The sequence below is a fragment of the Acinonyx jubatus genome, chromosome C1, assembly GCF_027475565.1.
Source record: "Acinonyx jubatus isolate Ajub_Pintada_27869175 chromosome C1, VMU_Ajub_asm_v1.0, whole genome shotgun sequence".
Lineage (NCBI taxonomy): Eukaryota > Metazoa > Chordata > Mammalia > Carnivora > Felidae > Acinonyx > Acinonyx jubatus.
The window spans coordinates 160,065,161-160,079,392 of record NC_069381.1 but is presented as its reverse complement, the minus strand read 5'-3'; the positions used below and the strand labels follow the sequence as shown (position 1 = coordinate 160,079,392).

Here is a 14,232-nt window from a genome sequence, read left to right as displayed (position 1 = left end):
AGGCAATTTAAAAATCACAATTTTTTAACAAACATAAGAATATGTCTAATCTTACTAGTAACAGATCTATATTTTAAAATAATAACATGTCATGAATAGACACTTCTCCAAAGAAGACATCCAGATAGCCAACTGACACATGAAAAACTGCTCAACATCACTCATCATCAGGGAAATACAAATCAAAACCACAGTGAAATACCACCTCACACCTGTCAGAATGGCTAACATTAACAACTCAGGCAACAATAGATGTTGGCGAGGATGCGGAGGAAGAGGATCTCTTTTTGCACTGCTGGTGGGAATGCAAACTGGTGCAGCCACTCTGGAAAACAGTATGGAGGTTCCTCAAAAAACTAAAAATAGAACTACCCTATGACCCAGCAATTGCACTACTAGATATTTATCCAAGGGATACAGGTGTGCTGTTTTGAAGGGACACATGCACCCCAATGTCTATAGCAGCACTGTGAACAATAGCCAAAGTATGGAAAGAGCCCAGATGTCCATTGATGGATGAATGGATAAAGAAGATGTGGTATATCTATACAATGGAGTATTACTCGGCAATCAAAAAGAATGAAATCTTGCCATTTGCAACTACATGGATGGAACTAGAAGGTATTATGCGAAGTGAAATTAGTCAGAGAAAGTCAAGTATCATATGACTTCACTCATATGAGGACTTTAAGATACAAAACAGATAAACATAAGGGAAAGGAAGCAAAAATAATACAAAAACAGGGAAGGGGACAAAACATAAGAGACTCTTAAATATGGAGAATAAACAAAGGTTACTGGAGGAGTGTGGGAGGGGGGATGGGCTAAATGGGTAAGGGGCATTAAGGAATCTACTCCTGAAGTCACTGTTGCACTATATGCTAACTTGGATGTAAATTAAAAAATTAATTAAAAATAAATAAAGGCAATGAGATATTTAAAAACTGTTTATAGAATAGGGTAAAAATAGAGATAGAAGAAAAGAAAAATAAAGATAAAAACCATACAATTTAAAAAATAATAAATAAATAAAATAGTAACGTGTCATTTTTGCCTACACAATTTATTAAGGTTGAACAAAAATAATATCCTACATTGATAAATATATTAGAACGGCACTCAAATATTACTGGTAGAAATTTAATTTGATGCAACTTTTCTGGTGGCCATTTTGACAATGTGTTTCAAAAGCCTTTAAACATGCATATGCTTTGACCCTACATTCTACTTCTAGAAACATATTCTAGGAAAATAATCATGAATGAGAAGATAAATCAGGTATAAGCATATTACATAATTTTCAGTACTGAAAAACTAAAAACAACCTAGATAACGGGGAATTTGTTAACTAAAGTATGAGTCATACAATCAATCATTACTATATAATGATTATAATACAACCATATGGAAGTAAACAAGATATCACAATATTAGAATACTATGCATCTTTAAAAAAATTTTTTTAATGTTTATTCATTTTTGAAAGACAGAAACTGAGCACAAGCAGGGGTGGGGCAGAGAGAGGGGGGGACACAGAATCTGAAGCAGGCTCCAGGCTCTGAACTGTCAGCACAGAGCCCAACATGGGGCTCAAACTCACAAACCACGAGATCATGACCTGAGCCGAAGTGGGACACTTAACCACCCAGGCGCCCCTAGAATATTATGCATCTTTTAAAAATGAGAATGTTCTGTACATATCAAAACAGAATTATCTATATTATATATTTCTAACTAAAGAAAAGTTATGTGCAGAAATGTGTATATGGCATACTGCCATTTCTGTAAAAAAAAGAAAAAAGAAAAAATTACATACACATATTTGTTTCATTAAGCATATATCTGGAAGACATTAGGGAATACCTACGGAAAAAAGAAATGAGTATCTAGAGACAGAGTAGGAATATACTCTTGTATACTCTTGTGTACCTGTGGATTTTGAATCATGTGAATATATTTCTATTTCTATAAGTAAAATAATGTCATAGAATATTAAATAACATAGGAAGGAGTTCTGCTTTCAATTAAGCTAAGTTCCTATCAGACCAACCCTCCCTTAGATAACTATAAACTTGGGATGTAATACAAACTATCAGGCACCTGCGTGGCTCAGTCGGTTAAGTATGTGACTTTGGCTCAGGGCATGATCCCGAGAGATCATGGGTTCAAGTCCTGAATCAGGTGAGCTTGAGCCCCACTTGGGTGAACACAAGCCCCACTTTGGGTGAGCCCCACTTCTCTCTCTCTCATTGTCTCTCTCTCCCTCCCTCCCTCCCTCTCTCTCTTTGCCCTCACTTGCACCCTCTCTCTTTCTCAAAAAAATACAGACTACCTGAAGGTTCTTTACCGTGAACAAAAGCAGGAAAATTCTGGAGGGGGACATTTGGAAGATGGGATGAAACACAGGATAAATTTCCTATTTGTGTTCTGGCTTTAGCTCAAGGGAAGGCCACAGTCAATGCTGTGCAGTATTGTGAGGTATTTACAGAAAATCTCCGTCTTTCTGGCTTGAAGAACCAGAGGTCAACCACAGGTACTAGAAAGGGAAGGAGGAATCCCATAAAAGAATTTTTCCAAATTCTGTGGAAAAAAAAAAAACCTGCCCAAATCTCCATCTGCTGTGTGAATCGCCATGTCAGGCAGTTTGCAAGCAGCTCAGCTAAAGATGAAAGAACTCAGCTGAAATTTGAGTTGCCCGCCCGTTGGGTTTACAGATTGAGTACAACCAATTAAATTGTCTGCCAAATCAAGAGTTATTTCTTTTTAGGTGAGTTTTGGTGGTTTGTGGCTTTCAAGGAATTAGTTCATTTCCTTTACTTATTGAATACACTTAGAGCTGTTTGTAGTATTCCTCTATTACCTTCCTTATTGTGCTGTGGTTGATAATGATATTTCTCTTCCTGACATATAACTTGTGTTGTTTTCCTCTTTTTCTTTGTCAAACTGTCTACAGTGTATCAATTTTATTGCTCTTTTCAAAGAACCAGCTTTTGGTTTGATCAATTTTCTCCACTGCTTTGTTATTTTCAATGTTATTGATTTCTGCTCTTGTTTTTATTATTTCCTTACTTGACTGGGATTTTTGTTTGGTTTGGTTTGTTTGATTCATTTTGTTTCCTTTCTTTTTTTTTTATTTTAAAAAAATTTTTTAATGTTTATTTTTGAGAGAGGGAGAAACGGACCACAAGTGGGGGAGGGTTAGAGAGAGGAGACACAGAATCGGAAGCAGGCTCCAGGCTCTGAGCTGTCAGCACAGAGCTTGACGTGGGGCTCAAACTCACAAACCAGGAGATCATGACCTGAGCCCAAGTCAGACGCTTAACCACCTGAGCCACCCAGGCGCCTCCATTTTGTTTCATTTCTTAAGGTTGAACGTTTAAGTATGTTATTGATTTAAGACCTTTCTTACTATGTTCTGTGAACACTAAATGCTATAAATTTCCCTGTAAGCACTATTTTGCTGCATCCCATAAATTTTGGTATATTCATTTTCACTTCATTCCACTCAAAATATTTTCTAATTTCCCTTGAGACTTCTTTTTTTGACCCACAGATTAAAAGTATGTTGTGCAATTTCCAAGTATTTGGGGACTTTCCAGATATCCTTCTAAAATTGATTTTTAATTTAATTTCATTATCACCAGAAACCATCCTTTGCTCACTGTTTCTTTTAAATTTGGTAAGATTTGTTTTATGACCCAGGATATGGGTAATCTTGATGTTTGATGTGCACTTGAAAAGAATATATGTTACACTGTTGTTGGGTGGAGTATCCTATAAATAACCAGTTAGATATAGTGGTTGATGGTATTATTCAGGTTTTTTATTATCCTTGCAGATTTCCTGTCCAGTGGTTCTTCTGATAACTAAAAGAGAAGTACTGAAGTCTCCAATTATAATTATGAAATTGTCTATTTTTCCTTTGAATTCTGTCAGTTCTTCATGTATTTTGAAGTTTTGTTGTTAGATGCATATATATTTACCAGGGAAACATAATAAGCCTAAAATAACCTTTCTTTGATTATGTAGTGTCCCTCTTTCTCCCTGGTATCTCATCTTGCTCTAAAGTCTAATTTGTCTAAGGGCACCTGGGTGGCTCAGTCGGTTGAGCATCTGACTTAGGCTCAGGTTTGTGGGTTCAAACCCTGCATCAGGCTCTGTGCTGATAGCTCAGAGCATGGAGCCTACTTCAGATTCTGTGTCTCCTTCTCCTTCAGCCCCTCCCTGCTCATGCTCTGTCTCTCTCTCTCTCTCTCTCTCAGAAATGAATACATGTTTAAAAAAATTTAAAAATAAAAGAATTATTATCCTCTCAAAATTATATAGTGCTTCAGTCATCTCAGAGGAAAAAAAAGCTTACAATATCAGTTTACAAAATTTCAGTTTAATAAAACTATATCTCTACTAAGAATAATTCCCCCCAAACCAGATTTTATCATATCCACATTATACCTAGACAAAATATAATTTTTCATTCTGATATTATTTCAATGATAAAATTACCTTTGTGCTTATTCAGAAGCTTGTAGCCTTCACAGTATCTGCCTGGTGAAAGCATCATCTTGGCTGTGTCAAGATAAGAGTATGTTGCAGCAAAATCAAACTCTGTTTTACCATCCCACCAACCTTTCTGCTTAGCATAGTTTCTCAGGTCTGGATGTTCCCGATCAATCTTGGTTGTTATAGAAAGCTGATTAGAAATATTACGAACTCCCTCTGTTTTCAAAGAAGAACAAGGAAAGGGAAGAGAAAAATCACATTTAACATACTGTATTTATCTGTACATTATAATTATTAACCACTATTTAAATGTGAATGTAGACTTCTATTACACACTCAAAGACATAAAAGAATTACTTAAAAAAATTTTTTTTTAAGTTTATTCATTTTGAGAGAGACAGAGCATGTGAATAGGGAAGGGGCAGAGAGAAAGGGAGAGAGAATCCCAAGCAGGCTCCATACTGTCAGGACAGACCCTGACACAGTGCTCAATCCCACGAAATGTGAGATCACGACCTGAGCTGAAGTCAGACACATAAGTGACTGAGCCACCCAGGCACCCCCTAGAAGTTACTTTTTAAGAAGTAGTCATAAATAATATTAGAACAGAAATATAAGACTTTGCAAAATATCATGGCACTAAGTTATAACAAATTTTCAACTAAAAAACAAAACAGGTGGGAGGGAGGGGAGGGTGGGTGATGGGTATTGAGGAGGGCACCTTTTGGGATGAGCACTGGGTGTTGTATGGAAACCAATTTGACAATAAACTTCATATATTGAAAAAAATAAAAAATAAATAAAAAATAAAAAACAAAACAGAAGAAACAATAAAAACCAGTTCTAAAGAGATCATAGTAAATAAAAGAGATCACGAAAAATGAAAATCGATGAATGTTTTAAAACAGATTTAGAATAACACTCTGACAAGTAGAAATCAATTGCCCCCCAATTAGAAAATAATAAAATGTCTAAATTCACTTTTATATCTTAACAAACACACAGGCAAAATATAAAATGAAATGTCCATCAAAACTGGCAATGACTTATTTTGAAAAATAACATCCAAATCCTCCAAAGCTCAAGGCTACCTTCATGAAGACTTTCTGAATTTTTCCAGTCCACAATTACTTTTCCCTTCTCTAATTGTTCACAGCATCTATGTGCCTGAATCATTCATGCAACATGTAATATTTTCTCATGTGTACCTTATCTCCCCTGTAAAACTAGGAGATCCAGGAGGTAAGTACATAGGAAGTACATGATCATGCTTAAGCACAAGACTGTACTCTAATGCAAGAATATTGAACTGAGAGTCAGGATGGAAAGATTTAAATTCTAAGCCTTTCAATCACTGCCTTGAGTAAATCACATCCCTTTTCTGGATTTCCTTACTTTAAAAATGAAAGGAATATTTGATCACAAAGAAACCACGAAAAACATGTAAAGCATCCCAAAACAATCAAATTGTGTTACTTTACTCAGTGTTTATGCTTTACTATAATATCAACATATTCTTTCCAACCCTAATGGACAGACACAAATCCCCAGCAACACTCCCCTTGCCTTACCTCCTTATGCATGTGTGATCAAATTTTTGAGTTCAGCCCAAAGGTAAATGAGGAAGAAATGGCAAGGGGAAAAGTACTATAAAACAGCCAAGAGCAGCTGCACAGAAAATATAGACAGGTCATATAAAATTAATATCATAATATGAAAAAGAGATAACATCATCTTTTCCTCTTTTTCAGAAAAGTTTTTTATAGTGCTCTTTCACTATTACATTCTTTCACATTTTTTTTCATTTCCCCTGCACTTTAACCCTTTATTGCACTGGATTATAAATCTTGAGAAACAATTAAATGCAACGTCTACAGTTAAGGGGGTTATTTTATTAATTGTAAAACAAACTAAAAACAAATTAAATCATGAGAAGTTGTCCATACCTTGTACTTTTTCTGCTGCCCAGTACTTCCCTGCAGTCTCCAGAATCCAGGCTTCTTTCCTATCAGCTATCAGGAAACTATTGTGATAGCTGAATACCATCCTACCCTCTGAACAATTTCCACCCTGGCCATATTTTTCTAATAGATCAACAATGACATTGAGGGCTTTTTCAGCTGTATCAGCTCTTTCAAGGCCAAGTCTAAAATAAAAATATTAAAGTTCTCAGATTAAAATAAATCTCCATTATTTTTCTTAAATAATTTCATGTACATGAGATTTTATTTTATATTCAAAATAAAAGTTCTTTTTTAAGAACTTTATCTGTTTTAAGTTAACAGATAAACTGAAATCCAACTTTAAAAAAAATTTTTTTAACGTTTATTATTTTTGAGAGAGACAGAGAGACAGAGACAGAGCACAAGAGAGGGAGGGGCAGAAGGGAGCGAGAGACACAGAATCTGAAGCAGGCTCCAGGCTCCAAGCTGTCAGCACAGAGCTCAGTGCAGGGCTCGAACTCACAAACTGTGAGAACATGACCTGAGCCGAAGCTGAACGCTTAACTGACTGAGCCACCCAGGCACCCCTGAAATCCAACTTCTAAGCCATTCCTTCTGAAGTCAGTTTGAAATCATGAAAATAAAGTTCTTGGAGTGAAGTAGCTCAATGTTAAAATTCCAATGTGGTAACTTATTGCCAAGTCGCTTTATCTCTGTACCTCAGGTATCTCATCTGTAAAATGAGGATAATAATATATAGTCCATGAGGTTACTGTGAGAATTAAGGTCTGATAAAGTATATTTGGTATTTCCAATAAACCATAATTTTCAACCCCTTCTCTCAATGATATTTGAGTCTTCAAATTACATGCCTATACGGGCATACTTTGGAGATAATGCAGGAGCAGTTACAGGCCACTGGAATAAAATGAATATTGTGAAAAGTGAGTCAAATGAATTTTTTGGTTTCCAAGTGTATATAAAAGTTATGTTCACACTATACTGTAGTCTATTAAGTATGCAACAGCATTACGTCTAAAAAAACAATTATATACCTTAATTTAAAAATTAATTTAAAACTATTGCTAAAAAATGCTAACCATTATCTGAGCTTTCAATAAGTTATAATCACTGATTACAGATCACCATAAGAAATATAATAATAATAAAAAGTTTGAAATAGTGTGAGAATTGGGGCGCCTGGGTGACTCAGTCAGTTGAGCATCCAACTCTTGGTTTTGGCTCAGGTCATGATCTCACAGCTCATGAGTTCAAACCCCACATCGGGCTCCGTGCTGACAGTGCAGACCTGCTTAGGATTCTCTCTCCCTCTCTCTGCCCCTCCCCCACTCATGCTGTCTCTGTCTCCCTCAAAATAAATAAATACACTTAAAAAATATACAAATAAAAAAAATAGCGTGAGACAGAAAAATCGTGTGAGATACCAAAATGTGACACAGAGACACAAAGTGAGCAAATGCTATTATAAAAAATGGCACCAACAGACTTGCCTGACACAGCATTGCCACAAACCTTCCATTTCTAAAAAATGCAGTATCTGTGAAGTGCAATAAAGGAAACCATAATAAAGTGAGGTATGCCTGTATTCTAAAGCATTTGAACACAAACTATGAAGTATCGACATCCCCAAAATGGGACAAAAATAGGAAAATAAAACTGGCAAGAGTTACACCAAAATTAAAATTTTAGACATGGTCTATACCAGAAAAATATAATTAAAAAATAACCTGACAAGATCCATGCCCAGTAGCGCCTCTTCATCACACACTTCTTCTCTTCCCCATACAGCTTCATTCCCAATGCAAACTCCATGCTCGTTGGCTCCCATTTCTGCGCCCCATAACCAAGCTGGGCGACTGAGGACAACAGCATATGTTTCAGGAACTTGATCGATTTCTATGTAAGTACACTGTAAAGAAAGGCATAACAACCATAAAACCAAAAAAGAAAAAGTTACCAAATTCTAGAATCCTAAAAATCAATCAGAAGACATGTCCGTTATGAAATAAAGTATAACTAACTTGAAAATTTCAATAATAAAGTCATTACCCTTAAAACATATTCAGAACTGACCCTAAAGCTTTTATTCATTCAAATATTTACTAAGCATCTCCTCTTATAAAGTACTCTACTAAGAGATATGTTAGTTACAAAGATGAATTAGATACAGATCTTGCTTTCAAGAAACTAAGACTTGCACATTAACTAAAATATAACAAAATGTAAAGTATAAGGGCTGTGAAGAAAAATAAAAATGAGGTGCTAACGGAAGCTCAGTAGAGAGATAGTTTCTAGTTGTGAAATCTTGAAACATTTTGTAGAGGAGGATGTATTGAGTTGATGCTTAAGGGAGGAGACCTCAATCTCAATGTCTAGTATTTCTTAATTAGTGACCTAAGTCCCATATGTTAGCCCTTACATACAAGAGAATTATGTAGCATGTGAAAGTCAACCATCTGGTATGTCCACAGTAGTGAAAAGAATAAGAACCACTGGCTTCAGAACAGGAGAAATTTAAACATAAAGAGAGAAAGTGGAAAGGGACCCATGGTAAATAAATAGTCTCAGCAAAAGAAAAAAAAAATTTCCCTGTATACAGAAAACATCTAATATTTAATATATTTTATTATTAGAATATCAATAAAATGAAATCTAAAAAATATATGTTAGCAATAAAAGCATAATGTGAAACTTTAAGTTCCGTGTTGAATGGGTTTTTAATAAAAATTTTTAAAGGATCGTTTAATTAATGTGTATACTACCGAATGATTGCATAAAATGCATATTAATAATGTAATCACAGGGCCCCATAAACCTTTTTGATGTTAAAACTGTTATTTCCAGAGATTGGAATGACTTTCTCTATTCTACACCAATCAGAATCCTTTTTGGCCATCAAACTCCAGCTGAATCCCAGCTCCTGGGGAAGCCTTCCTCAATCTCTAGTCTGAATTAATTGCTCCTTCTCTATTGCTGACACAACTTGTGGCTCTTATTAAAGCATCCCACTTTACAATGGGGTTAATTACATATACATCCTATTCCTCTACTAGACTCTAAGCTCCTGGAAGACAGAACTAGTCTTGACAGCAGGCATTAAATCCTTGCCCTATTTGACATGCTTGCATATGATAAACATTCAAATATTTGATCAAAGAATCAACAACTATTTCTATTGTTTTTTCAGCTTCCTCCCAATCACTGAAATAAAAGACCAGAAGTCTAATTCTGACTCAAATTATTTTTCAAATTTAAATTCTTGAATTTTATTTTATTTTTTTTATTTTTTATTTTTGGGACAGAGAGAGACAGAGCATGAACGGGGGAGGGGCAGAGAGAGAGAGGGAGACACAGAATCGGAAATAGGCTCCAGGCTCTGAGCCATCAGCCCAGAGCCCGATGCGGGGCTCGAACTCACGGACCGCGAGATCGTGACCTGGCTGAAGTCGGACGCTCAACCGACTGCGCCACCCAGGCGCCCTCTTGAATTTTTAACTTCTAGAGTCTCTGCCAAATAACTAGCTAATTAAAAAGCTGCTTATGATACTTTTAAAGAAAACTATTGCTAACAAAACATGTACTTCACCTACCTGAAGATGTTCTCTCAGGTTCTCATGAACTGCAGCAGGAAAATAAACTACCTCCTGTACTTCATCACACAATCTATCTGAATTTTTTCCAAAAATAATCCTGTTATCAACCGTTGCTGGAGGTAATGCCACAAAAGTATCACAGGAACAAGGTTCCATTTTTTAAAAACTAAAAAACATATAGAAGATTCAAAATAAAAAGGGAGAAACATTTTTAGTATATACAAAACAAAGAGTTCTACTTGACAACCAAGGGATGTTATTGCCATATCAAATAAAGAGTGTTCATGAACGTTTTAAACTTTATACTGCACTACAAAAATCTGTAAGAAAATGACTTGGGAATGAATCTTGTACTACAAGAATCAATAAGAAAATGACATTACAAGTAACTTCTTCTAGTCTATAGGTTAAATTTATCCTCTAAGATCTTTCTCTCCCGAAGTTTTCCCTGAATCTCCTTTCAGTATTTCCATATTTGGGAACCCATGCACTTAACTCTACTGCTATGAAGACTATATTTGTGTACGCCTATGAGTTTCCATATTTGCGCACATATATGAGTCTCCTTCTGGACAATAAGATCCATGAGGGCTGGGAGCGTGCTTTATTAATCTTTGTATTCTCATCACCTGAAGTTATGAAATGTCCCAGTATTTCCTCAAAGGAAGGAAGGGGTCTCCTTTGAGCTGGAGAAGAATACACCCAGATTATAATACTGAGAAGACTGAAATTTTAAGACTCACTGAATCAGACAAATACAAAAACATGTCAATCAAAATACCAAACTGTTGATATGTCTAGGAAGAAGTTCACATACATAACTTATAAATCCTGATTGTTGAATTTAGTATCAAGATTGTGTCTTCATTTGTAATTTGGAAAACCTGAAATCCTCAGTTTTGGTAGATCATATTTGCTTCCAGAAGGGACATACTGTTTTAGAGTTTCCTGCTTTCCCTTATTTTATAATGCCCAAACTTTAGAATCGCTTTACACAAACAGATACTAGCAGTTTATTTTATTAAAAAAATTTTTTTTGAGAGAGAGAGAATCTTAACCAGGCTCCATGGTCAGCGACCCTGGGATCAGGACCTGAGCAGAACTCGAGATTGGATGATCCACTGACTGAGTCACCCAGGTAACCCATACTAGCAGTTTAAAAACAAAAAGTAAGTTTAATAAATGTTTCATTCAAAAGAAAACAAGTGACTCAAGTAAGAAAGAAACACATTCAGCCTGAAACTCCTAACACTTTACTCTTTTCTTGTTGTTGAAAGAGGGAAGTCACGATTGCTGCTGTTCTTTTCTATGTAAATTTCAACCTTTATGTCCTAGGTCCAGTTCTATTTGTGTTCCAAAGTTAGTTATACCACTGCATGACCTTGGCAAGCTATTCAATCTCGAAATAAGCCTTCTGCCTCATCGGTAAATATCTCAGGAGGTTGTTATTAGAATTTAAAAAGACAGTGTGTAAAGCGTTTTTGCACAGTGCAAGGTACATATCAGACACTCAAATGAAAGCTGTTATTATTGGGCATAAGAGTATATTTCTCATAAAAGGCTTCTTCTTGTTATCATACCCACCCCCTCCTTGCTGAGGATTTGGTTGGTGGATCCCCTACAGCAAAGCAGCCATGTCCACTCAAAACCCTGGAGTCTGAAGGGCCGTTAAAATGCACTAGATGATCTATGCTAACTGGAGTCATACGAGAAGCTAAGGAAACACGCCACCTACTTAGGAAAACGCCTAGCACGTTTAGAAGGGGATGGCTTGAGAGTCTTTATTAACTCCCAGTACGCATTCATCATCAACAAATGTTTAGGAACATCTTTCTGAACCAGGCACGGTACAGCTGAGAATCCTCGCTCTTATGGAGTTGACATTCCATTCTATATGCTTTAGCGTTTTTAGAAATATCACATCGTTTGATCCACCCGATCCGTACGTACTACAGTTCGGACGAGAAGTACTATTTTCAAAACGCAGACGAGAAAACTCGGTGCGAAGAACTTTATGTACCTGGAGTCAGAGTTCACAGAATAAAGAGGACGAACTTCAAGCACCCCTTGCCACCCAGCACACACTCTGCACCCCAGCTGGCGGCGCTCAGCCCGCAGCCGGCTCACCCCAGACCCGGGGCCTCTCCCGGAGCCCCTCGGTCCCGCCGCGCTACAGCGCGCGGCTTCCCACCTAGCACCACAACTTTGCACGCCCCTGCCCCTTTCACGCCCCTCACCTGGCCTAGGAGCTACCCTCAGAGGAAGGGGTAAGGGGTGTGCTAGGGCGGGCGGAGGAGCTAGCGGCCGGAAGCTGTCACCTTTGACCGCGGAAGTTCCCGCTGCCACTGGAGGCGCAGTTCCGGTTAGGCGGCAGTATTTGTTTACGTTGTTCACAGTTCCAGTGGCCGCCGGCCCCAGCTTAGGCTTCAAGATGGGGAAGTCTTTTGCCAATTTCATGTGCAAGAAGGACTTTCATCCCGCCTCCAAATCCAATATCAAGAAAGTGAGTAAGGGGAGCCGGGTAGGGTTCTGGCTCTTGGCGCCTGGGATCCCCAGGGCTGGAGGTGATGAAAGTGGTTGTGTCTGTGGGATTTCTGGAACAGTCGCCGCTTCCCCAGGCCTGGCACCCTGGTCTTCCCGCCCCTTTTTCTCTGCTGAGAAACTCGCTAATAAAGCTGGCCTCGACGCTTATTCTCCATCAGCCGGGAGGCGGGCAGCCTTCGTCTGCCCGGTCGGCTTGTCATCTAGAATGTGTAAATCTGTAAGATACGAAGTATGATCATGTGGTTCCTCGTTACTTTCTCAGCTGTTTTTGGTTTTGTCTTTTCGGATCACAGGGATCGTGGCTTCTGAGCTCTGCTTATCCTGTACAAAGGTGATTCCCTGTTTATTTAAGATAGCTCTTAAGAGGGAAATAAAGGCACCTCTTCCTGTCTTTATCCCACCCGATAATGTAGCGTCTGCCTGGTGAACTCTTTGAAGTTTGGCTGTTTATTTTACTTAATATTTTTTTAAATTGACGTGTATACAACGTTACATTAGTTTCCGATATACAACGACGTTTGACTTTTTTTTTAATTTTTTATTATTTTTTAAAGTAATCTCTACACTCAACGTGCAGCTCTAACTCCTGCCCAGGAAATCAAGAGGCGCTTGCTCTACCAACTTGGTCAGCCAAGCGCTCCCAGCACAATCACTTTTAGCCCTGAGATCTTACACAAATACTTAATATCCTTTATCCTCAGCCTCCTAATCTATAAATTTAAAATGAACAGTATCAGTTGCCTTGACTTGTGAAATTGTTATGAGGACTAAATAAGCTGGTATAGATAAAGGCTTGAAACAAAGTACCACATAGAGGGATTGCTCAATAAAATGTTAATTTCTCCTATACACATACTTATTTTTAGCCTGCTCCTAAAATGCATGTATTACTCAGAGCTTCATCCTTGGCCTATGCCTTACTTTATATGCTTTCCCAGGCAATCACGTCCAATTTCATGGTTTTAACTACTTCTTTACCCAGGACTCTCAAATCTACAGTCTCACATTTCTTCTCCCAGCTTGGGGCATGTCAAGACAACTACATACTGGAAATTATCATCTTGACATATTACAGGCATCTCAAGCTCAACATGTCTGAAATGGATATGTCTTTCATTCAAAATCTGCTCTTCATTTTATACTTCCTATCTCATGAGTAGGAAATAGAGGTGGTAACACACATCCTGTCACCCAACCCAGAAATTCAAGATATATCCCTTTTCCGTTACCCCCTTTATCTAGGTAGCTAATAAATTCAATTTGTCTTACCTTCCAAATATTTCGAATTCATCTCTCCTCTTTATCACTACTACCTGTTTTTTAGCTCAGACCCTCGTCATCTTCCACCTGAACTATTAAATTTCCTAACAGGTTTGGTTTTGGGGGGGCTTTGTTTGTTTGTTTTGGTTTTCTTGGCCTCCAGTCTTGACCCCTCTCAAATCCATTCTCCACATCGCTATCAGAATAATATGTTTTATTTGGCAACTTTATTGAGGTACAGTTCACATACTAGACAATTACCCACTTAAAGTGTACTGTTCAGTGGTTTTTAGTATATTCACAGATTTGTGCAGTCACCACCACAAACAATTTAGAATACTTTCATCATCTCCCCACAAGACCTGTATCTG

At 37.4% G+C, this 14,232-nt stretch overlaps 2 protein-coding genes across 4 annotated transcripts in view; one reads left to right on the top strand and one right to left on the bottom strand.

Moving 5' to 3' along the window:
• The window catches only part of SCRN3 (secernin 3), a 32,817-nt gene extending 20,420 nt beyond the window's left edge, over positions 1-12,397 (bottom strand). Inside the window, exons 1-5 of one of the 3 annotated variants that reach the window (XM_015086369.3) lie at positions 12,295-12,397; positions 10,055-10,223; positions 8,192-8,373; positions 6,447-6,646; positions 4,504-4,716 (exon numbers count right to left, since the gene is read on the bottom strand). In XM_015086369.3, coding sequence (XP_014941855.1) covers positions 4,504-4,716; positions 6,447-6,646; positions 8,192-8,373; positions 10,055-10,213 — 754 coding nt within the window. In that variant the 5' untranslated portion in view covers positions 10,214-10,223; positions 12,295-12,397. Of the gene's footprint in view, positions 1-4,503; positions 4,717-6,446; positions 6,647-8,191; positions 8,374-10,054; positions 10,224-11,792; positions 12,266-12,294 lie in introns of those variants that run through there. The other 2 variants (XM_053215301.1, XM_053215302.1) reach the window with 2 other exon arrangements.
• Positions 12,398-12,400: 3 nt separating this feature from the next.
• The window catches only part of CIR1 (corepressor interacting with RBPJ, CIR1), a 43,833-nt gene continuing 42,001 nt past the window's right edge, over positions 12,401-14,232 (top strand). Inside the window, exon 1 of the mRNA XM_015086360.3 lies at positions 12,401-12,560. Within this exon, the coding sequence (XP_014941846.1) occupies positions 12,489-12,560 (72 nt within the window). The 5' untranslated portion in view covers positions 12,401-12,488. The remainder of the gene's footprint in view (positions 12,561-14,232) is intronic.